The sequence below is a fragment of the Neovison vison genome, chromosome 4, assembly GCF_020171115.1.
Source record: "Neovison vison isolate M4711 chromosome 4, ASM_NN_V1, whole genome shotgun sequence".
NCBI classification, from domain to species: domain Eukaryota; kingdom Metazoa; phylum Chordata; class Mammalia; order Carnivora; family Mustelidae; genus Neogale; species Neogale vison.
The window spans coordinates 68,950,476-68,975,853 of NC_058094.1; the positions used below are offsets into that span (position 1 = coordinate 68,950,476).

At 44.5% G+C, this 25,378-nt stretch overlaps 1 protein-coding gene across 1 annotated transcript; it reads right to left on the reverse strand.

Annotated features, from left to right (window-relative positions):
* Window positions 1–252: 252 nt before the first annotated feature.
* Window positions 253–24,453, reverse strand: VXN (vexin). Its single transcript, XM_044244475.1, has 6 exons — window positions 23,793–24,453; window positions 19,201–19,256; window positions 11,409–11,559; window positions 7,377–7,438; window positions 4,490–4,581; window positions 253–2,639 (listed from the first exon to the last, which is right to left on the reverse strand). The coding sequence occupies exons 1-6, from the start codon at window positions 23,857–23,859 to the stop codon at window positions 2,456–2,458; spliced, it is 612 nt and encodes a 203-aa protein (XP_044100410.1). The 5' UTR covers window positions 23,860–24,453; the 3' UTR covers window positions 253–2,455.
* Window positions 24,454–25,378: the final 925 nt, after the last annotated feature.

The window sequence follows — 25,378 nt, forward strand, 5'->3', positions numbered from 1 at the left end:
GGGGTGGGCATTGGGGAGGAGGGTGAGCCCAGAGGGGACAGGTCATGCCAGGCCAAGCCCTGTCAGAAATGGCCCTGGTGTTGACTGTTGGGCAGGGCCCATAATATGAAAACCAGACATTGCCTTAGGATGGAAAGAACATTCTGGATTCTTTCTCACAATCCTTTTCATTTAGGTAAAGGAACAATGAGGTCCAGATTTGTAATTCTTTCCCTTGGTGAAAGCCTTCTCTCATTCAATGAAGGAGCCTCATACTCTTATGGTAGTTTATTGATGTCACAAACAAAGCATACTTTATTTTTATTTGAATTGGTCAGTTAAAACATTCTATGCAAGGCAAACACTTCATCATGAAAATATTTAAGTTAAAAATAAATAACTCAGTTCCATCCTACAGAAATCTCCTGCTGCCCCATATAAATGGAGGACATCAGCTATTGACTAAATAAGTTGAAATAAATAGTTTTAGGATACTCTGATTGATAGGTCCAGCATAAATCACCTGCTTGCTTCTTAACTGTGCTCCAGGCTCCATTTTCGGTACTGTGCAAGACTATTAGTCCATTGAGACTAGGCCCTCATTGAAAGAGTATTCGAAGCCTGGGTTTCCAAATCATGTTCCAACATGAGGATTGGGTGCTGACCATCTAAAACAATGGCTGAAGGGCAGGGATTAGCAAGGTGAAAGCCAAAACCCAGTCCTTTTATCCCTCCATGCCTCCTTACGGTTCACCTGGAGATGCGGAAGCAGGTAACTTAGCAAAAGGTGACACATGGCCAGAGTGGTAGCCTATGAGTAACGGTTGAGACTGGTAACGTGGCCAAATTCCTCACTGTACCAAGACGTGGTGATTTCTGGCTGAGTCTCCGACTCCGTGTCACCATGGAGTGTCTGATTTTGCTAAACGGGTTAGATTAATTTAAGCTTCTGGGTCCTGCACAGGCCGGCATTCCTAACTGACCACTGTACACCTGCGTCTCAGACTCTGCCGTCACTCGGTGCTCCTGGCGGCCTCTGCCAGTCATGTGTGGTTAGCATTTGAGATGAAAATTATTTACCTACCTCGATCTTTCTCTGTGTTTGGAACTATTCTGTGTGAAGGAATAGATACAAACACCAGGCACTGAATCCTGACACCCATGTGGGCCAGGTGCCTTGAGACTAATCATGTAATGGCCTTAAACTGTCATCATTGGAATGGATAAGGACATCTCACTCAGAGTTGTGAGGGAGAATGTATGTAAACCCTGGTGCCTCTGGTGCAAGAAGACTCCATGTCTGACGCATGGTAGGCATTGAATAGATGAGAGCTGTTGTATTGTATGATCATTGTAAGTCTATTGATGTTAACTATGGGATTGATGATGACATTTCCATTAAAAGAAGGAAAGCACAATATTATATACTAAGTTGAACCATACGAAACTGATCGGTTGTTTCTGACCTACAGAGAAGGCAATTTCTTCAAGGTCAACCCAATACTTAATGATGTATTTCATTTAAATCACTTACTTTTTTCCAACCTTATCAACTTTTTCCTTTCAAACATTGCCCCCAGAGTCCTATTCCTACCCCTCCAAACCTTCCTCAAATCAGTTGCTAGAGTGAGCAAAGCAAGGAGTCTGGCAGACTTGAGGACCTAGTATCCTGTTCCACTGTCTGTCTTAAGGCCTTGGCTTCGCCATCTGTAGACTGGGTACAATTGTGCTTTCCTTAGCAGGGATAGTGGACGGGAAAGCACTTTCAAAAGTTAAAATCACTTTGCCAATGCAAGGTATTATTAATTTCACTAGCCTATGCCACTTCAGAGAACATTAGCATTCAACATTTAATTTTTAATCATGTTTCTCTATAGAAAAGCTACACGTAAAAGAATAGAGAATTCATGCAATCATGCCAAATGATCAATACTGATCTTGAGAATACTGTAAAATGAATATTAGAACTATAAGTAAATATACAGTGCTTTGTCTTTAGAAATTATGCCTTGTCAAGATGAAATAAATGTAATAAGAGGGAGAGTAGGAACCACTGTGTTTACAAGGGCCTCAAACATCAAGCTCTTATATTTATAACAGAAATCACATACATTAGAACAACTTACAAGGGAGACTGAGGAATTGCCTGCTTCCTTCCCTGGAGGTCTTTAAAATGGGTTGGGAAAGTTTGATTGTGGTGCGATTTTGCTTTAAGATAAGGACAGAGTTTATATCTATCTCCCAAAGCCACTTTCAGACCATTGGCTTTATTGATTCTAAGAAGGCACACTTTTCTTTTGCCTTCCAGGGGAGTCCCTTGCCTGTACCCTAAGCCAGGGCTATTGGTTAATAAGAAATGGTGATGTGTTTGGACCAGCTACTAGCAGAGGTGAATGTGGCTCAGTTCCAATCTGAAGTTTTCTCCCCCATATGCAGTGAACTTTGACCAATGCATGGCCCCTGGGGAGAGTCACCTTTAGTCAGCCTCAAAGGCACAGTTGGTAGCACCCACATATTCAGCCTTCTTCTTGTGCCTTGTCCACATTTTCCGGAGGAGGCTAGGGACCCCACAGGAAGCACTTCCTGTCAGCGGTAGGGAGGCTTCTGCTCCCTGGGGCAGGGTCGGATACTCTTCAGTCATCTTCTTGAGATGTCTGGATCTAAAGAAAAGCCAGGGGGGAGGGAGGACAGTTATTTCACAGAGTCAGACTTTTAACGTTTGCCCTCAAGGAGTAGACACAACTCTTATTTCTCTTTTGCTCATACATCCTGTGACAGGAATAGAGGGTCACTGTTGGGACACATGTACAGGTGACTTCTTTTGGAGGATCCTCACATGGGGTGAGGGAAGGAGGTAGCTCTGGGCACAGTGGTTCATGGATCTCAAGTTCTGCTCATGTCCCAAGTTCTCCTTTTCCACCCATTTCACTTATCGACCAACAATCTTGATGGAAAGGGCAAGCTTCCCAAAGCTTTAAGCTGCTGAAAGAGTCTGAGTCCTAGGGGTACATGTGGCTGCTCACTGACTGGCCTCAGGCAAGTGACTTAATCTCAGCCAGTCTCAGTTTCCTCACGTACAAAAGGGGATAATATCATCAAACTCACAGGACTTGTGAGGAGGAGAATGAGCTAATAAAGCATTGGGCTCCTTGTAGACCTCCATGAATGTTTATCTTTCTCCTCACTTCCTCCTCCTAGGTGAAAGAAATGGCCTTCCTTTTCAAAAGCCAGCCTCCAGGAACACATGGAAATGAGGACATCTGAGCTCAGAGAGAAAGGAACCATGGAGAACCTTCTGGACACAGCTATATGGAGCAGAAAGGTTGGTCTTTTTAGCTCAGCAGGTTGTTGTGGGCTTACTCCAACTTCCAGCAATAGCTATTGCTGCTCAGGACCATTTGAACTAGACCGTCAAACAATCCATGTGCCTTTCTGATTTTTCTCCAGTTAGGTCCTAGTACATTGAGTGACTTGGTTTTTATAATTCTTTCTAGATGATTTTCTTTCATCTAGAAGAGCTTCATATGGGTTGCTTCCTCCTTGGACTCCCAAGCTTCCAAGGTGTACACACTTGGGTTGATATTTTAGCCCATGGTCCCTCCAGTGTACACATCTCACATGCTCCCAAGAATGTGTCTTTCCAACTGCTAGATTGTAGGTTTCTTGAAAAATAAAACAGTCAGAGTTTGTGCTAAGTTCTTCACGTATCATCCCATTCTGTTCTCACAATAATCACTCAAGAGGGGTATTAGGATCATCCCCATTTTTTTGTTTTTGTTTTGAAATCAGTGAGGGCATGGAGGTTATGATAATTTGCCTAAAGTCACAGCGGGTTAGTGGTGGCCCTGGGCAAGCAAGAAGCTGGGAGTCAAGAGCCCACACCCTTCATTACCCCCTAAGCCACTTTTCTACTATGTGTGGTATGGATGATCGTGGCGGGGCATCAATGACATGTTGACTTGAGTTTCAGACGCCTGCTTACCATTTTCTGAGTGCAACCATGAAGGCAGTGAGAGAATTGCTGGGGTGGGGGAGGGGACTATCTACTCTCCTGCTACTTGCGCTGCTGGTTCTGGATCAAAGTTAACAATAACATGGGGGTTAATACATTTGGTTTGAAACTTTGGTATCTTACATATTTCTTTACCTTTGGGCTGGGGCCCTTCACTTAATTAATTCATGAGACATTTCTGACACCACTGTGCCTATGGGGAGGCTCAGAATGCGACCTGTGATTACATTTATCTAATTAACCAAAAACTCTCCCAAATGACACTTCTCCAAGTCTAAAGAGTGGTGTTAATGAAGTGGAAACCATCAAAAACACTTCAGCTTAATCCTAGGGAAACAGTTGATGAGGCGCCACAGAGACCCAGGATTATTGCCCTCATTAAAAGGTAATTTAAAGCTGGCATGGGTTTTGTGTTAGCATCTTGAGTGTCTGTAAGCTGGGCCACCTGTTACTCTCATGTGATAGGACCAGGAGTGGGTGGGGGGTCCTGGCACTTACCCTCGAGTCAGAACAGCTCCCTTCTCTGAGACTGTGGCCGCCGCCTCGAGCACACTGGGGGCTTTCACTGAGATCCGGGCCACCGGAGGAATCTGCATGGTGCAGAAGGGGAAGGGAAGGTGAGGATGTGGCCATGATCCCAACTCTGGCATTGACCGGAGCCAGTTGAAAGGGGGATGTCTCCGTCGATTCACCACCCAGGGCAATAGTCCTCAAGCTTTGACTGGCATCGAGACTCCCCTGCGGGGCTGGTCACCACTGTGCGTAGCCTACCCCAGTTTCTGATCCAATAGGTCTGACATGGGCTTGAAAATCTGAGTTTCTAACAAGATCCAGTCCCAGGACCCCACATTGAGAACTACTGACCCAGAGAACTTGAGAGATAGAGGGCGCACAACTCAATTTTACCTGAAAACTCTGTCCCCCGCCCCCACCCCCATTACCTGGGTCTACTTTGTTGTCAAATCCTGCAGATTCATGCTTTGAAAGACTGCCATCCTCCCCCATCTCCTCTGCCACACGCAGCCTTCCGGTCCAGTCACCCGGGAACTCCTTGCTTTGGACCAGCCCCACCACTGACCCCAGCCCCACTGGATTTGCAGTGCCTCGCCACGGCAGGTCAGACTGAGGCCAACTCTGGAAGCACAGGCTCCTCAGAACCCAGCTCTCCCTCATCTATGCAGCTCTACCTCTGTTAATCCCCCGTGGGTACCGTGACAGCTCCTATCCCAGTGTGGCTGGTCCTGCCTCCCCTCCTGCTCACACTCATTCCCATGCTCAACAAAGCTTTTCCTCATGCACAGGCGCAGCGCTGCATCTTCCTTCAGCTTTTCCTTCATCCTCTGGATAGAGGCTCGTTTCTGCCTGCCCTTCGGGGCCACTTCTTCCCGGAGGCCTTTCCTCAGGCTGGTGGCCTGAGTTGATTTCTCTCGGTCCTCATGCCCCATGTCCCCACAGTACTGAGAACCTATGTGACATATTTCAGCATTTCCCCAGTTCTTTCTATGGTTCGCTTCTTGTTTCATAGGCTCCCAGTTCTCAGAACAGTGCTATGATGTGTGTCAGGGTCTGGCACTTAATCCCTTTGGTGGTGCTCTGCAGTCTTCCTAAAGGAGATGGTGCGTGCTCAAGAAGCATGATGACTTAACAAGGGTTAAATCCAGAATTGGCTTAGTCAACAGACATATGCTATGCTTTGTTCCTTCACCCCAACCCCACTGAAGGCTTAGGGTCACCACATTCTTGAAATTGCTGGGAAATTCCAGGTTGAGGACATCATGATTAACTGTCCCCTTCTCTCCCTAGCTGGCCAAATGTTGTGGGCAGAGTTACTGTGCCACCTTGTGGCCTCTCGGGAGCTCTCCCTCCCCATCATACCAACAGCCCAGCCCATGGAACATCCACCGCCTCTTCTTCTCCACTGTCTTCAGTCCTCCTCCAGTACGTTGCAGCACTGAGTCAGAATTAGCTGTACGAGCTCTGACTCATTCTTCCACCCTGGGATAAGGGGCCTCTGATCAACTGCAGGACCCCTGCTTCACTGTCTCAGGCTCAGGGGAAAGAGTCAGTCCTGCTGCCTTTCTTTTGTCACTGTGTCCCCATGACCATCCTGTCCCATCGCAACTCCTTCTGGTCTCCCAGAAGCACTTCTCTGCCAAGGCTACTATGTGAGGCCAGCCCAGAGGCTTGGAGCAGGTAATCCAAGGATGTGAGCCACCCTCTTCCCCTTAACTTTGGTCTTCTTCTGACCACAGCTAAGGGCAGCTCTTTGTGCTGTCACAGCCTGGAAATCTGTGGCAATGGCCCAGCCATCCTCAGTTTCTCTTGAGGACTAGGTTGGGGCAGAGGGCTCCTGATAAAACAGATGGGCCCATCTCTCCTCTTTCTGTGGTTCTCCTAGTACGGGGATGACCTAAATGAGGTATTTGGATTAGATTTTCTGCTCAGACAGGGAGCAAAGGGCTCACTGTCCAGTTTGTTTCAGAATGATGAGGGGGCTGGCCCACACAATCTCCAGGGTCTTTTCTAGTCCTCACCTGGCACGATCCACCCATCTGGAGAGCTTCTGCTCACAGAGACCAGGGTGCCTGAGCTGACCTCACCTCTAGCCACGATTCCACCCCTACTGTGCAAACCTAAAGGGTACCCACATTCATGCCCAGAAGAAGATGCAGGAGATTTTATTTTCCCCAAAGGGACCCTGAGCTAGCTCTGGATGTGCACCCCCTGATCTGCCTTCAAAGAAAAACAAGCTGCCACCATAGGGGTAGCTCATGTACCATAATGGAGCGAGGAGGAAACAAAGGCTTGGCCATTTGGGCCCAACTCGGGACAAGGGGGAGGGGTAGCAATGGTCGCAGAACTTCCGCCAGGAGGTATCCCGTGTGCATGGCAGTTCAGCCTCCTAGCGATCTGAACTCCCTCCTCCTGTCACAGGTACTGATCCCTAATACAAATCTCATACCCCCTACCCTGCATCTCAGCGTCTGCCTTCAGAGACCCCGACTGGGAACAGACGTCCTCCAGAGGTGTCCTGGGTGCAGATGCCTGATGTTTCATGTTTTCACAACATTTAAGACCCTTGACAAGCAACTCTTGACCTCTTAGCTGCCCCTGGGAATTAGTCAGGCGCGTCCACCTGGCATGGGCCTACCACAGAAACCACTTCTTTCTCCCTGTGTTTGAGATGTCCCCTAGGCAACACCTTTTTCTGTTTGCCTGAGAGCTGAATTTCTGGCAAGAAAGAGAACACCATCCAGTGGTGACTGACGTTGGGACCCGAAAACCTGCAGGTAGGCTTTTCTAATAATCTTTATGGCTGCAATAAAGGACAGGGTGAGGAGTTTAAAGCACAACATGGAGAACTAACCAGGCTTATTTTACTTACCAAAGACTTTCCATATGCTCGGTTCCCACACAGATTGGATGATTTGGGTTCCAAACTCCCCACTGCAAGGTTGAACAGAGGAGGCATTACTCAGTGGTACTCGGTGTTCCACTTCCCCCCGCTTCTGCAACAATGATCTCATTAGCTAATCAGTCACAAGCTGGGAATTTCTAAAGGCCTTTGTACCAAGCAGCAAGATCGGGCAGGAGGGTCAGGCAACGGGACAACTGTTGAGTGGGTCACCTGCGTCCCTGGCACTCTTCCGGGTGTGGGGTGGGCGGGGAGGGTAGAACTAAGGTCTAAGAAAATCATGTGTATGGAAGCATTTAGTATGTCTGCAGGCAGTAGGTGCTCAGAGAATGTGCCCTTAGCTTGTCCTTCCTTCCTAAGGTGCCACATCACAAGAGGTTATCAGGAGTTCAGTCTTTGCTGCTGGGATCGATTTAGCTTGCTAAATCTGTGCAGTCCTCTCTGGAAATGAGCAGAGAAGCCTGTCTGCGGTGGGAGGCCCAGCTTCATGATGTGCGAGTGTTGGAGATGATCAGAGTCCTGAGATATTGGTTACACAGGACTTATGTGAGAACCTTCTTACTATGCCTTTATTCCTGAAGCCCGAACTACTTCTGAGTAATCTCTACCCTGCAGTCTTTAGCTTCTGAGAAGCCAGGTGTTGAGCTGAGGGTGCTGGCAATAGGTAGGGGAAAGTTGGCTTTCAATCTAGTCCTCTCCTTGGGCAGACATTCCAGAACAAGCCCCATCCTATCACACTATAAAAATAGAGATAAAACACTCCCCAAACCAAGGAAGAAAACATTTCAGTGCTAATAAAATGAAGTTAAAGACTACCAAGATTGAATCACAACTTATAGTGTATAAGTAATAATAGCAGCTCAGAGTTTTGAGTATTTACTGTGTCAGGCACCGTGTTGAGTATGAAACACATAGACATTATCTCATTTAACCCTTACCATAACCTTGTTAGGTAGGTATCATAATAGTCCTCACCTTCCAGATGAGGAAATCAAGGCCTCGGAGATACATAACAGAGGGAGCCAGGTAAGGATAATCTAGGGAATGGCAAACTGCTTTGGGGGACTTGCAGGGCTGGAGAAACGTGACTGAGGGACACCCTAGCCCATTATGGGAGGTATTTGCCAGGTAGAGACAGGGAGGACAATCTGCAGAAAGAAGAGGGTCTGGGAAGTTCCTGGAAATAGAATATAATGGCACAGTCCCAGAATTGTACTGCAGCTCAGGGTTTCTGTGTATATGGATGGGTGGGGACAGGAGTGTGTCACAGGAGGTGGCCCTGGAGAAGCCACCAGCAGAGAACAGATTCTGGGGGGCTTGAACATGGTTTGGAGGCAGTGGGGGTAGGAAGGACACTGGAGCAGAAGGATGGCAGAGGTAGATTTCTGCTTTAGACAGACCCCTCTGGTAACCTGGTAGAGGAAAGAAGGACTACTGGCTGAGGGCCAGGGTTGGAGGCTACACACCAGAGATGAACTGGGTCTGAGCCCGGGTAGCCTGAGGTAGGTACCAAGAGGGAGAGATGAGACATATCCAGGAGTTGACATTGTCAGTGTTTAGTATGTGACGTGGTGGGTGGAGTGGGGGTAGGGAGGACAAGGGGGTGTTAAGGAAAATAACCCTGCTGAGAAAGGAAGGGATTCATTCCATTTGAACAAGTTGGTTCTGAGGTGCCCGAGGACATCTTGGTGGAAACATTCCTTAGGTGGCGGATTCTCCAGGGCCTAGGAGGTGGTTGTCCCCATTCCAGGCATTTGAGGCTCACTGCTCAGGGCCGCTGAGAGAGTTTCTTAGCTGGATCTCTGCCTTCAGAGTCCCTGCAATTTCCAAGATTCCTCAGAGAATCTTTCTCCCACATGAGAAGGCTACATCATCCAGGAACCTTCTCCTACAGCTCAGAAAAGAAGCAAGCCCCCAGATCTGAGATCTCTGGAGACACACATCCTTCTGATGGGAGGATGGAAGACTCAGTGCCTCAGGCTTTCCCGTGGAAAGCACTGGGTCTGGCTTTGACTCAGAAACCCTCTGTCTGAATCTATCAGATTGGGGGAGCTGAAGGAATTGAATCAATGCCCAACTCAATCTTTTTTTTTTTTTTTTCTAACCTGACTAGCACATTCCCTGCATGAGCTGACTGTCACATGTTGGGCAGATTCTCTCCATTTCATTACTTACTGTTCTCTTAGAGAATAAAAGTCTGACTTGGACAGTCACGCTTCCACAAGCTACTCAGGAAGGAAAGCGACCCCTAAAGCTAGATGGTTGGGAAGACCTTCTTTTCTGGGGGTGGGAGATGGAGGCATTGACTAGCAAATTAGAAGAACTAAGATTTAATTTCAGTTTTTGTTGCTAATAAGCAGTGTGACTTTGGATCAAACAGCCTCTATGGTTTCAGTTTCCTTTTCTATAAATGAGCATGGGGTGTTGCGGACCAGGGGTCCTCTCCCTTTGGTGTGCATTCTAATCACCCGGGGTTGTTAAATCAGAGATTGCTGGGCCCCGCCCTAGAATTTGATTCAACAGGTCTCAGGTGGGACCCCAAATTTACATTTCCAGCAAGTTCCCAGGTAATTCTGCTGCTCTGGGGACCCCCAATGTGAGAACTACCCATTTGACTGGTCCCTAAATCCTTGTTAATCAATATATTATCCTCAGACCAACACCATCAACATCATCCAGAAGCTTTTTAGAAACATAAAATCTGGGCCCTACTCAATCCTACTGAGTTAGAATCTGCATGAAAACAAGATTCCCAGGTGATTCTTTTGCACATTGAAATTTGAGAAACATGGCTGTAAATCCAGTTTATCTTTTTGTAGCAAAGATATTCTCTTTTTCCCTTTCTACACAGATATGTACCCACCCACCCACCTATATATAGACACAGAGAAAAATTTATCTCCTCTTAATTTGCAAGGCAGATTGTGGTTTTCCCAATGCTTTCATTTTACATATGTGTATATGTAATCACTTAGCTAGAGAGTATAGCTTGATTTATGCGTTATTATACATCAGATCATAAAACAGGATCAGGGTGTTACTGATCAAGGAAACCTTAGAGATCCAGTTGAACATCTACGAAGAAGGTGAGAAGATTGAAGATTGAAGAAATATACTCGATGAAGTATAATTTCGGTTCTTACAACATAGAAAGTTGTTGACACCCAAATGCCTTGAGAAGGACATCCCAAACTTTCTGTTGTGCATTTTAGGAGTTAAAATATGAATGACTTTAGGCTGTGGGCATAACAGAAATAACCTAAGGCAGCAATTAAAGGCAAGATAACATCACAGACTCCAGAGGGCTGGGCACAGATTCCTATTGAACTACTTGGGGTGGGGGCCATTTAAAAAAAATAGTGCTGAAGTTAAGTCTATAATGTTTCCAGTTTTCAAAGCAAATTTGTCCCTAAATTCTTTTTAGATATTGTTCAAATAGCCCTAAGTCATTCACATTTACAGTGGTGAGATCTTAAGCTGGCAGTTTATAAAGAGCCTATATAATTACAAACATGGCCTGTAAAATAAATAAGGTAAGCTTCTGTTTGTCCATGAGTCATGTCTACACTAGCTTTCCCTCCCCCAGAACATAATGATTTTCATCTCTGGAACCCAGCAGGGCTTCCTGGGGAGCAAGATGGCAGGTGGAAAGCATCCTCTGCCCGCCCAGGGTATTTTTCAGGCGGGTGTTCTGTGTTGCTCTGTAGGTGGGGCCCGAGAGCAGGTGCACTCAGCGCAGGGGCGGCCCGCGCCGAGAATGGGAGGAGGCGAGGGAGGAGGCGAGGGAGGAGGCGAGGGAGGAGGCGAGGGAGGAGGCGAGGGAGGAGGGCGGGAAGCGGACTGCCCGCGCCACAGCACCTGCGCTACCCCAGCGCGATGGAGGACGCCGGGAAGGAGCGTGAGATTGTTGGAAAAGACAAGCCAGGTCTCCTGCCTTGCGGCGTCTGGTCGTCACTGAGTCCCTAAGGGAGGTTCCAGGGACTTGAACCAGGGCGCACGTACCGGGTCTGGCCGGGGCCTTGGCAAGGTGGGGTCCCTGCGGCCGCGCGCTGTGGAGCCGGCCCGACCTGCGACCCTCGCCGTCGCGGCGGTCGCTGCGGTGCGGCAGCAGCTCCAGGGGCCGCGGCGTGTAGAGGTCCGACTCGATCACCACCTGCCGGGAGGAGGAAGGACAGTCAGCTTGTTCCTCTCCTCGGATCTTTAGATGCACCTCGGGCCCATAGTGCATTGGTGGAGTTTTCCTGACGCCAGAGAATGCTAGCAGCAGTGAGACAACTTGGGTTAACCGGCCTCCGACAGTCAACCGCTTTTATTGAATTTCAGCAGGCCAAATGGTGCCATGGTGCAGGAAGATGAGGGTCCCCGGAGTTCCTCACCAGCACCCCCTTCACAGAGTCAGGAGCCTGGCTGGGCCTTCGGGCCAGACCTGTCACCCACCCTGGGGCCTTACATGGTCTGGCAACAGAACAGACTGTTTGGAATGATGACAGTTTTGGAAATCAGGGTCATAACAGTCTTTGTGAGAAGCAGACACCCTTGTTCAAACAGAGGACAGTTTTTTGAATGCTCTAGCAGAGGGAAGAGCTAGGGACAGGACTTGGGGCCCAACCAAGTCCCAGGTTTTAAAAAGAAGAAAACTGCTGGCACAGTTCCACATGCTTACACTTCCTTCACCTTGCAGAACGCCTGTGTGAGGTGGAGCTGGGAGATGAATTTCTACTACACATGGTTTCCTAAGTGGAAATTCCCCAAAACCAGTCAGAATACTAAGACCTAAGGTGTTTTTATTAATGATCACCTGCTGAATAGTTATCTGGGGAAGTAGAGTAAGAGGAAATACCCCTTTTGTCAAGACCCAATGAAATGGGCCTTAAAAGTTATAATAAACATACTCAAATCGTTGAAATAATTTAAATGTAAAAAACTTGAGACAAATATTGCCGTATTTTATCTTAATACTGGGAGTGATGAAGGGTATCTTTGTGGGTTTTGGCTCCTATCCTGCATATTTTTATAGATATCCAGGACATTGGAGTCATCCATTCTGAATTTCTTCACTCATTTAAATCTGATTAGAATGTTCAATAGTGCACGGCAGCTGCTCTGGGGTCTACACCGACTCATTCGTTTGCTCCTTCATCAGATGCCCTGTGAGGGCACGTTCCGTACGAGGTCCTGGGCACTGGGTGCATCTGCAAGTTAGGTGGACCCCTCCGAACCTTGGACGGATCCCCCTCACTTGTCCACATAGAACAGCAGTGTTGCTTTTAGAGGATGCTGAAGGAAATAAAACTAAATTTTTAGAAGTTATAATAGGGTGATATTTTGATTTAGCGGAGAAAAATTGGATCTTTAATACTGTTACAATAAATGGCAGGTCACTGGGGGAAATGGATCTGTGTTCACATGTCTTACACCAAAATAAATACCAGACAGATCCAAGATACATGTTGAAAACTAACAAAACACAAGAATTGAATGTGGCTCAATATAACATTTGTTACACATGAAGGGGAATGACCCCTATGTACATAGAACACCTAAAAATCAATAAAGAAGAAGAAAACAAGAGAAAAAGGGAGCAAAAACCAGAAGCTGGCCATTGACAATAGAGACACAACTGGTAAACATAACACCACAAACATGAAAAGATGCTGAACAGTCATTAAGTGAAAGTGAAAACAAAGTTGTTTTTTTCTCCTCTCAGATTCCGTGATAAAGAAGGTAGCTCCATTTGCGGTCACGCAGACCCGAGTTCATGCCCCAGCCTTGACAATTAGTGGTTCCGTGGAAAGGAGATACTCTTGCGTGTCCTTGCTCTATTGGGGCGAAGTAAATGCCTATCATCTGTAGAGGTTTTGATAATAGAGCGTGCTCTCTATCTTCAAGCCACATATTTATCTACAGAATCAGAGAGCAGTTCATGTCTCCTGAAGACAAAACTAGGAAAAGCTGTCACTCTTCGCTTCAGTTTACTACAAAGAGTCCTTTGCTCAGAAAACCAATATATCCCTAATTTGGTCTTATTCGGGTTAGGAAATTAACTCCTCTCAAGCCCATTTTAAGGCCCAGAACCACTCATCCTGTGGCTTTGGGGAAAGCTGATCACTCCGAAACAGGATTAGTACTTTTTCTTCTCTGGTCACTGCAGGAGGTGGTCTCCTCCCAATAATTTAAAATATGTTCCTTTTTCCTCCCAGCTATATCATATGTCCACTGACATATGATTTGGTAAGGTGTACAATGGGTTGATTTGATCCATTTATAAGCTGTGGTATGTTTAGAAGGTGGTGGTTTGGTTAGGCTGGGGGCAGCCCTGGGCCCACCCTATACCAGCTCAGTGGGTGGTCCAGCATTGACTGTCCAGTCTCCTCTGCTCTCCTCTTTACTTACCTCCCTTCCCCTTGGCCCCTTGCTCTGCCATGGTGTTGCCCAGAATACTGGAATTTCCTAGATTAATGGTGGTTCAGAGCCACTTACATTCCCCTGGACATGTAATATTTGGCCTAAGGGCTCTCCCCTGAACGTGACCCTCCAGGCTGAATAAGAGACTCCTGAGCCTCATTACTGACACAGCTGTCACAGGTGCTTCTGATTTTATTTTCACTCTGCCAGCATTCTTCTGAGTAAGGAGGAGTGAGACTGGTATGTTTTCAGACCCACTTTGTACAAGGAGAAAGCAAAGCAGGTAAAGAAAGCCTGTGGAGTCCATGAGGGAAACCCAGCATTTCCTCCTCTGAAAGGGAAGCAAACGTTCCCTTTCAGGAACAAGAAACTCCACCTCCGCAAGCAATCGCTTCTCTGCACTGTGGTGCGGGAGAAGAGAACGGGGAGAGAGGGAGCCCAGAGGTATTAGCTGCTCAGCCCTCTGCTGGAGGTAGGAGCTCCCAGGGGACTGGGATGAGGTTGGTTAGTTCCCAAGTCATGACTTAGGGCCAGGTACCTCTTCTGGGTGTCTTCTCCAGGACCCAAAGATGCCAATTACATGAAAGGAAAGAGGAGAGGTGCCCAGTTCAGAAGATTTCCCTTTCTTAGCTGGTCTTGTACTTGGTTCTCATTTCCCACAGGAACAGAGGCTCTGAGAGGACTCCAGGGGAGCACATTTGGCTCTCACCAGGAAATGGACAGCTGAATAGATGGCTGTGGCCTCCTGAAAGCCTGGGTTATTTTCTGGTCTCTAGGACACAGTTTGGGGTGGCTACTGCTGATCTTAGAACAAACTGGTCTGAGAGCAGGCTCTTTAGCGTTCCCTCCTCCCCCCGCACTTCCGGTACAGGGGTAAGACTGGGGAATGGGGAGAAGGAAGGGAGAGGCAGGTTTGGTGTTGGATTTGCCTTTCCTTTCCTAGTCAGCAAACTGCCTTCTGAAAGTAGGGGGATGTACTAGAGCAATACACTGATGCTCCCCTACTGGTCTTGGGTCAGAGATTAGAAGAACAGAAGTCATGGGCTAACACTCAAGCCTCAGGATTCCATCCACTGACATCTTCAAGTCTCACTTCTGTGTGTTCACCAGCCTAGGGGGCTGGTAGGGGGCTGGAAAGACAGGTGAGACCTAGGTGATGGAGAATCATCATGATTTAGGGCTGATGGGATCCATAGCAATGTTCTAGCCCAACTCCCTAATATTACACATAGAGAAACGGAGCCCAAGAGAGATCATGTGTCTTCAGGGTCACAGAGTTATAAGGGGCAGAGCCAGGATGAGAGTTGTGGTTTTATGACTTCTGGGTGAGCGCTTTTTAGAAGACCCAGAGAAGTGCCTACATCCAGATAAGAAATTTCAAGTGCAATCAATCACTCAGGACATTTTGAAAAATCAGTATATTTGCAGGCCAAGTTCTCTCTGATAAGGTTGAACTCTGGGGAGAATGTGACATTTACAATCTCATTTTTCCATCTTTCCTGGTAGTGGTACCACTGCTCATTGTGATGGGGCTGGGGAATCAGTGGCCCCTGGGGGGTCCTGACTCTGTATCTTAGTGATGCTGGGGCACTAAGATGGTTTAGAGAGGGGAGATCTTTGTAAAGGAGGGAACCTGACTCCATATGGTAGCCCAAGGACAACAGACACAAATAAGAATTTCAGGACAAAAAATTCAAAACCTTGGTAGATTTAAGCAGTTACAAAATGTGAATATTTTCCTTGGGAACTCAAAGGCAGCCAAGAGCCAGTCGGATGAGGAAACAAATAATCAGAGATCGTTCTTTCTTTAGGACTCACTTCCTTCATCTTAGGTAGACTAAGACCTTTCTTGTCTTTTCTAATTTGAATGTTCTGTACAGCTGACATTGAGGTTTGCAAACAAAGGATGAGTCAGGATGTTAGGGGAAATGAGAAATTTAGAGGTGAGCTCAAAAACCAGAGGGCATTATTAAGTTGTCTCACATGGAGGAAGACTGTATAGTTGAAGACAAGATCCAGCTTCTAATTTTTTTTTAAATCAAAAGCAAGTTTTAATATGTATTCATATACTTGAGTCATTTTTTTTCCTCTGAGTAAAAATATTTTGGAGAGGGAAAGTCATAAACCATAAACATAACTGTCTTTCTCAAAAATTTCCACTCCCAGGAAACCTGAGAGCTTGGTTCTGCAGGACTGGCTGAAGTCAAGTGGCTTTCCAGAAAGCTGTCTCCACTGAGAGTTGTCTTCTTTATTAAGGTTTGGAACCTCCTGAGGATTTCCTCCCTAGAACCTATTAATTATTAGTAAGTGTGGTGATTTAGTTTCCATTTTAAAAGCTTTTGTAAACACTGCTCTGTCCTTACAAAGCCAGCAGATACAGGTATTAGGAGTGATTCAGACAGGAACATTGTTTAAGGTTAGAAATTCAGGGAAAGAACGTGGTGGGGAACTAAATATTCTCAATTCCCAAGGGATCTTTCCAGAGTCATGAATGACTTGTGGTTCCTTCAAATCCAGAGCAATGCCAAACTCAAGCCCCTGGACCAAAAAGTCTTTTGTGAAACTTCCCTTAAACTGAAAATGACCTACAAACAACCCCTTCCCTTTTCCACTTTTTAAAAGATTTATTTATTTATTTTAGAGCCCAAGTGTAAATGAAGGGAGGGACAAAGGGAGAGGGAGAGAACTAGACTCCTCAAGCAGCCTCCCCACGGAGCACAGAGCCTGAGGTGGGCCTCAATCCCACAAACCCAAGATAACGATGGAAATCAAGAGTTGCCTGCTGAAGGGACTGAGTCACCCAGGTGCCCCTCCCTTTCTATTTTTGGTAACACCCACTCCTTGAAAATCAGGAGCATATTTCTTTTAGATTGTGGGCTTGGGTTTTCAGGGATGAGGAGAAAGGTAAGAATCTACCTTTCTACCACAAGAATTTCTACCACAAAGAAATCTTCCATCCATTTAAAGTCCTTTTCTTTCCTCTTTTTTTCTTTTTGGTATGTTTTTAAGTAGACTTCATGCCTGGCACAGAGCCCAAGGCAGCGGCTAAACTCCTGATCCTGAGATCAAGCCCCGAGCTGAAATCAAGAGTCGGAGGTTTAACTAACTGCACCACCTAGACACTCCCCTTGTCTTCCTTAATATAAAATATTCCCAAAAGTCATTAAAAAATACATACGACAACAGAAAAATGTACAAAAGACATGAATTAGGAACATATAGAGAAAAAAAATCAAAATCCCTGAAAAGATGAAGAATGATATTAATAATTAAATAAATGCAAATTAAAATGAGATACCTTCACCTATCAGATTGTCAAAGACTAACAACACTGATGACATGCAGTATTGACTTAGGTGTTTTGGTAAAGGTACTTTAAAAAACAGAATTTGACAATGGCTATAAGTTTTTTTCAATGTTCATATCTTTTGAGCATTTGAGCATTTTCTTTTTTTAATTACGGTATAATTGACATATAACATTAAGGAGTACAATGTGTTGATTTCATGACCAAGCATTTTCATATCTGTGACTTTATCCTCAAAAATATTTGCATAAGAGCATGAAAAATATGTTCAAGGATATTGCTTGTGGCATTGTTTAGTAGAATTTGGTTAAATATTCTAGAAAACTTTAGATGTGATTTGGGAAAAAAATTATAGTACATTCATATAATAGCATGATATGCAGGCTTTATAAAGAATGAGGTAGATCTATAAGAATTAACTGACATGTAAAAAGATTCAAGATTTATAGATTAGTGAAAAAAGCAAATTGCAAAATGGTATGTTATCGAGCAATGGAACATAATAATGATATGTTGGTATACGGGAAATTTTCACTTAAAAAGCACCAACATTCATTGAATGCTGGGTGTGTGTCAGGCTCTGGACTAAGCACTTTACATGTATTAAGTCATTTGTTCTCCAGTGGTTCTTAAGATTATGTGCTGCTATTATTCCCATTTGAATACTAAAGAAGTTGAATCCCAGGACAGTGGGCAACTTGTTCAAGGTTACCTAGCTAGAAATGGATAGAACTGGAATTTATGTCTAGGCAGTTGAACTCTAAGTCTACATACCTGCCTGTTATGTTCCACAGTTTCTTAGAATTTTCTGTTATTATATTTTATATGTTCATAGTATTTGAAATTCTATAGTAGGCACACACTACTTTGGGAATTAAAAAAAGTAATGTTTGTAAAAATAACAATGACTAGGGGCGCCTGGGTGGCTCAGTGGGTTAAAGCCTCTGCCTTCGGCTCAGCTCATGTTCCCACAGTCCTGGGATCAAGCCCTGCATCGGGCTCTCTGCTTAGCAGGGAGCCTGCTTCCTTCTCTCTCTCTCCACCTGCCTCTCTTGCCTACTTGTGATCTCTGTCTTCAAATAAATAAACAAAATCTTTAAAAAAAATGAGAATGACTAAAACTCTGTCTCATTCCCAGGACACTGAAAAAAAAAATCATTTTAATGGAGAATGGGCCTTCAAAAATTGACATACTTAGAAAATCAAAATGGTGTTCCTTGAAAAATTGTGATAGAAATAGAAACTTCAGCATAACCAAGAGGGAACAATCAGCAGTAAACCTTTCCAGAGAAAGTACAAAGATGGATTGACAGCTTTTGTATAAAGAAATTTGTAAGTAAAATGAGAAATTCACAGCATCCTGTGGCTCCAATGACATGTAAACTAATTTTAAGGTAATGCAAGTGCTTATCAGAGTAGCAAAAGATAATGTAGAAAAATGAAAGTCAGTGAGGCTGGAGGTAAATGGAAAAACATTGCTGGAAGCCTGGCAACTGTTTAGAATTCCTGGTAATATGTGACAAAGCTGTAAGCAGAAACCATTTTTTAAAAAATCACTATTCTCCACATCTAGCATAGTGTCTCTTACTTAGTAGGAATGAAAATACTGGATGGATGAATGGATCAATGGATAGATGAAACTATTCTTAACCTTCTACTTGTTAATTTACCATGGAATTAATTCAAAAGAATAGTATTTCATCCAAATTAATTGCAATGCTATTTATAATAGTGAAAAAATAGAACATCACAAATGCCAGCAACAGGAGAACACCGAAGTCAGGAATGCTATACTCATCGTGGACTCTGTTTAAATAAGAACAATTTTTTTAGAGAATGAGATTTACTCTATGTGTCTAGGGAAAATGTCAGAATAGGGGAGTCTGATTCAGGGCTTTTTGCTGTCTGGTAGACATTTGTCAATTATTTTGGTGAAATGGAAGACAGGAAATTGAGCAGCCGCCACATGTCATAGAGAAAAACTTCCTGGCTATTGAGAGCAGGGGAGAGGAAGAGAAGAAGTTAGATGCTGCTTTTGTAATGGAAACCCAAAAAAGGGATCAAAATTGAAGTTGTCCTTACATTCTTGGTCAAGAGGTGTTGAGAACTTTTGACTCTTCTTCTGGCTGGACTGGACACTGCAAAGAGAGAGAAAGGAAAGGTTTTAGAGAACACAGGTTGAGGATGATGTAGCCTCAGAGCGGGTTTGCCCCTGGAGTGGGGAAGGGCGCAGAGGAGGGAAGGTGGGGAGAATAAGCAGGGTGTAATTACAATTTTAGATGTTACTTGGCTGAGTGAACCAAAGTTCATAGCAGCAATTATGCACAACAGCTAAAAGGTGGAGACTACCCAAATGTCCAACTAAAAGATGAGTGGATAAACAGAATGTGCTATATGCATACAATGGAATATCATTCACCCTTAAAAAGAAATTAAATTCTGATACATGTGGTAACATGGATGAACATTGAAAACATTAAGCTAAGTGAAATAAGCTGGACACAAAAGAACAAATATTGTATGGGTCCATTATATGAGATACCTAGAGTATTAAACTCAGAGACAGAAAGTAGGTTACAAAGGGGCTAAGGGAAGAAGGGAATGGGGAGTTGTTATTTAACAGACATAGAGATTTGGATAGGGATGTTGAAAGTTCTGGAAATGGATAGTGGTGATATCTGCACAACAATGTGAATAGACCTCATGCCACAGAGCTATGCACTTAAAAATGCTGAAAGGGTCAGGACTCCTGGGTGGCTCAGTTGGTTAAGCAGCTGCCTTCGGCTCAGGTCATGATCCCAGCATCCTGGGATCGAGTCCCACATCGGGCTCCTTGCTCAGCAAGGAGCCTGCTTCTCCCTCTGCCTCTGCCTGCCATTCTGTCTGCCTGTGCTTGCTCTCTCTCTGATAAATAAAATCTTTAAAAAAAAAATGCTGAAAGGGTCAATTTTATATCATATATGTTTTGCTACAGTAGAAAGCTTAAAAAATCAATTAAGCATTAAAAAATGTTAGTTGGTTGGAAGAAGGCATGTGTTTTGTTGAAAATGGAGATACTCTGGCATCTCTCTTCCATCCTGCTGCTAGAATGATTTATTTAGAACTGCAATCCCACCATGTCACTGCCTAGAACTGAAACTACTCCTTGTCACATATCAGATAAGTGACCAGATGAGGGCTGGGTCGCGGTATTTTCTTCAGAGCACCTATAGCCATGAAACCTGGCATACAGTGTGCTAGTTAATAGCCAAGGTTCCCAACTCCTTTCACTTGAGTGTGGATCAGAACTAGACCACTTGCCACTTATGTGACTTGGGCAAATTACCCATCCTATCCACACCTTTTTCTCCTCATCTGTAAGACAGCGGGAATAAACAGCACCCACCTCCGAGAGCTGTGCCAAGGATGAGATGAACTAATTTTTATAAAGCCCCTGGACCGGTGCCTGACAAGGAGTAATTTCCCAGGAATCAGTGGTGGTTATTATGACTGTTCTCCATCTCTGCAAGCTGAAGGCAGGTGGAAAGAGTAGCTGATAACTTTTAGATCCTATAACATTCCATTAGGATTTCTCTTTCCAGAGTTTTCTCCATTTCCTCCTGCTATTCCCCGATTCCTCTCCCCAACCTCTCCCAATGCTGTTTCTCCTCAAGAGAATTATTTTGAACGCTGTGGTGCCATTCACCCTAGAATTAAACCCCCTCTAGTGTGTCTCAGGAAATAACTTCTGGTATAACTTCTTGGTAAAACCACAGCTTTTATCTTTCATATTTACTGTGAATTGTGTCTATGAAATTTTCCCTTAAAGGGCTCTCTTTCTCCCCAGAAAGTAAAAAAAATCCGCACTTGTCCTGTTATAGATTTGATATTTATGTCCCATGCCTTTAAGTAACGCTGTAACACTTGCTGCTGCCATAGTTTTGTGGGACATTAAGATGGCTCAGCTAAAAAATACGTAGAAATATTAACTTGAACCCAATATGTGTATGTATGTGTGTGTTGGAAAGAAAGATATAATACAAGAAAAGGATAGTAATAGCTCACATTGAGCCATACCAGGTGATGGTTTATTTGCCTTATCTCATTCACTCCTTGTAACAACTCTGTGAACCAGGTACTCTGCATTATCTCTATTTTATTGGTGGGGATACTGAAGTTAGGGGTCCCACAGTTCACAGGAACTTAACCATTGGCCACACTGCCTCTTAACCTCTTAACCATTGGCCACACTGCTCACGCTGTTGAACCTGTGCTCAGAAAATGTCTTGGCCATTTTGGTCACCCTAAATGGTAGCATTGGGAAAAGGGCATCCCCGGGAGAACTATTAAGATAGTTAGATAAAATTAAGCCACCTTCTGTTTCTGTAGGTAAGGAACGTGGGGATGTGCGGAAGAGTTACCAATCTCTCTTATAAGCAGTGACTTAAGAAGGGCTAGCACTGCCTTCTCTCACTGAAAGCCCTCTGCTCTATAGCTTTGGAGAAAGCAAGATGAGGCAAAAAAAGGAAGTAGGAAGAAGTGAACTTCTTCCATTCATGGTCTAAGGTAAGACTGCAAATACTCCTTTCCTAGAGAATGACTTCCTGAGCAGTGAAATGTCCATGAATACCAATGAGTACTTGGTTTATGACCAGGAGATGGCCATGAATGAAAATGGCAAGAAAGGAATACAGGATTAAACATTGATCTTTGACTGGACATAGTCATTGTTCTAAATATGGAATAAAAATAGAAATCATTTTTAACTGATTTATTTCATACTAAATGCTTTATAGATTTTATCTGTATATTAACCCCTACCCCGCCTCCCACCGTAATAACCCTGAGAGGTAAATTCTAGCTCTCCCTTTTATAAAAGTGCAAACTCGGGCCCAAAGAGATGAAGTAGCCTGCCCAAGGTCACACAGTACAGAAGTGACCCGCAGTTCCTTGACTACTGTGCTAAGCATATGCAGTCAAAGGCCCTGTTTCAAATGCTTTTAGTCAGGTGAAGTGTGACGTTGCTCCTGAATTGTTGAATAACTTTTTAATTAAAAAGAGCTATATGGATTTGATTTTTTTCTTTAAAAAATGTTAAATGGAAAAATATGACAGGAAATAGACATGTTTTAACATTTTCATATTTATTTCCAGTTTGTTTTTGTCTCATGTAAAGAAATACAAAATCGGGCAAGTTGAGGTTCCCTTTCTTTCTCCCCTAACTCTACTCCTGTCTCTCCCCAGGGCTACTAAGATCACTAATTTAGTCTGCATCTTTCCAGCCTATGTTTTCATACTCTCTGTCTCTGAATATGTATCCATAAGTTGTTTTGTACTGCCAGATATAGTAATTGTTATCATACATATAAAATTTGCAGCCAGCCTTTTTTTCCCCACACTCAACATTATGCTTTTGAGATCTGTGTCCATACACATAGATCTAGTTCATCCCTGTTGACAACTGTGGAATATTCCATAGTACAATGACACCGCATTTTACCCACTCCCCTCTTCAAGGACACTGAAGCTGTTTTTCATTTTGCCCTTCTAGAATCAGTGCCACTGTGAACATCTGTGAGTCAGAGTACCCAGAAGTGGACCTGCTGGGTCCGAGGGTCAGTGTTGACTTTCCAGGTACTTTTCAGAATCTCCAGACAGAGTTCCAACTCCTGCACGTGGGCAGACTCCTCGCTCTTGTTTTTCCTCTCTCTATGTGGCAATACATGTCAAAAGCTTTATTTATGTTCTGCTGGCTGTCTCTTTGTGACCAGGCTGAGTCTCTCCTTTCCCCTCTCCCTCCCCCCTAGCAGTGACCCTGTCAGTGGCTGACACAGGAAGAAGAAAGGGATTCTTTGAGCAGGGGGCACAACACCAGCAAACGTCCAGCCCCCTTCATTCAAGTCTGACAATGAGACCAGGGCTAAGCCAGAGTCCCAGCCTCTCCCAGCAAGGCAGAGGCCTTGGGGAGAGAACAGAGGGAGCAGAAGAGAGGGTTGAGCTTTAGGGGGGGGCGGTGAGGGAACTGTCCAGTAACCAGACACCTGCTGGCTGATGAGCTCGCACACAAAGGCCTCCCTGGGACTTGATACCATTCACCCCAGCACAGGAGCTGACAGAGTCACACGTTGTGGCAGCGCTAGTTCCAGGTGAAGTTTGGGAGGGGGCCCTGGGATCTTCGTTAGAGGCCAGCCCCAGGGCAGGACGTTATTTGACCACTGTATTAGACTTCAGGCCACTGCCGGGAGTCTATTTCCTCACATTTGATGGCATGGTTAGAAATCATACTTTTGAGCCAGCTGGTTCTCATTTCAGAGCCCACTTGCTCATTGGAGAAGAAGAAAGAATCTCTCTAGCTGCTCTGGGAATTTTGTTTTCATCTCTGTTTCCCAAAACAATGGCTTGCTGTCACTTTCATTCGGCATATTGGGTTACCAGTACTGAATTAAGTGGAACGGGGAGCATTTTAACTGCCCTCATTCCTCCCCACCCCCTTTGAGGGATTGTTTCTCAATGACTGATGTTTATCCATATACGTCCTTTTCAGAAACAACAATAACAAATACCATCACAACAGCGAACCCGTGAACCCCTCAGAGAGACCAGAGGATAAGCCATAGTAAAACAGCACGTGATTGTCCTTAACCTCCGGCAGAAGGTGCCGCGTTAAGGAAACCGTCAAGGGCGATTTTACTCACCCTTGGAAGGGATCACGGTGGTGAAAACTTCTATATTTTCATCACTGCAGCTGTAAATCTGATGCATCGTCTCAGCCTTCTCTCCCCCAAAGTGCTGGGAACCGGAAGCCTCTCTCTGAACCCCTAGTCGCGAGGTTTCCTAATCCAGTCTGGCTCGGGGATCATTGTGCAGGTCCACAAAAGACAGGCTGGTGCTGTGATCTCATCTCATTCCAGAGTCTTCACTGCAACATTTTCTAATCCCATCTGTCTTTTTTTTTTTTTTTTTTTATGAATCCTATTATTGTAAACCTTTGATTGAGCGTGGAGGCTTCAGTCCCCTCCCAGCCAGGATGTAGTTAACATTTTTATTTTGCCGTGTCTGCTGCACTGATTTTGGAAGTCTTTTGTGAAGTAAGGATGAAGTGAAATTGCCCGCTCGGTTAGCGCCCAGCTTGGCTGGAGAATTCCACTGAAAAGGAGACGTGAATTTTGGTACCAGCAATTACCCTTTTCATTTCAGAAATGAAGGGAGCTCCCCCCTCCACCACCCCCCGCACTCCAGAAGAACTGGATATTCAGTAATCTGTCGTGTGTTACTTTGGCTTCCTTCTAAGTTTCTATTTTAAACAAAAGGACTGTTTCTCCAGAGCGGTTTTGCCTCATGCCAGTACATGACAAGGCTGACATCTCTCGAGGGCGGTCTATTTAGCATCTCCTTGTACAACCCTTCAGGTGCTCACAGAGACATGGTAACAAGCGGTGCCCTCACACCCAAGGTAGCATAGGAAGATTAGATTTATAAGAAGATTTTATTTTTCTTACCCTAAATATCCTAATACATATTATCCTATATATTCTATTATCCTGTATTTATGTAGAACAATATATATTCTATATTTTATCTTATATATTATATATATACACACAGAAATAAGGTATGCCTGAAATGTTTGTTTTATGTCAAACCCACCATCTTTCATTACACCATGACAGATTTATTTCTTCATATTGATAATGATGATGTAATCATATTAATAATGACAGTTGGCATTTATTAAACACTTGCTAAGAGCTAGGCAGTGTGTTATATAATCTTATTTAATGTCTACAACCACCCAACAAGACTAGCCATTATTTTTGCTTTTATAAGGTGAGGAAACTGAAGCATGAAAAGACTAAGTAATTTGCCCAAGATTAAAATATGGAATGCGTGGCAGAATCGGGTTTAATTCCTAATTTGACTCTAAAATCAATGTACTTAATCATTAAATTATATTCCATTCTTTACCTCCAAAGCCTTGCCCCCTATTTTGAACTTAGGGGTTTAAAGACCCATTAGACTTGGACTTGGTGTCCACTGCTGTTTCTATAGTAGACAAATTTGGGGCATATAATTATCAGTTAGTTGTCAACATTACACTTATATCTCAGAATTGCTCCTAGCCACAGAGGATGGCTCTGGGAAGCCATGTTTATTCTATCTGAATTTGTCCCCTGGACCATATTTGACTGGACCAAGGTAGACACCTAACCCAAACTGCTGCCTCTTGGGAACAGAAATTGGGCCTTAGGCTGGGGCCAAAGGAAAGGTATAAACTCTCAAG

Bases quoted from the DNA above. Each gene is read 5' to 3' on its own strand.
- VXN (XM_044244475.1), bottom strand. From the start codon at position 23,859: ATGCATCAGATTTACAGCTGCAGTGATGAAAATATAGAAGTTTTCACC. The intron at 11,560-19,200 runs GTAAGGACAACT...TCCTCCCGGCAG, and splicing joins AACACCTCTTGACCAAGAAT to GTGGTGATCGAGTCGGACCT. The intron at 7,439-11,408 runs GTACGTGCGCCC...TCAACCTTGCAG, and splicing joins CAAGGCCCCGGCCAGACCCG to TGGGGAGTTTGGAACCCAAA.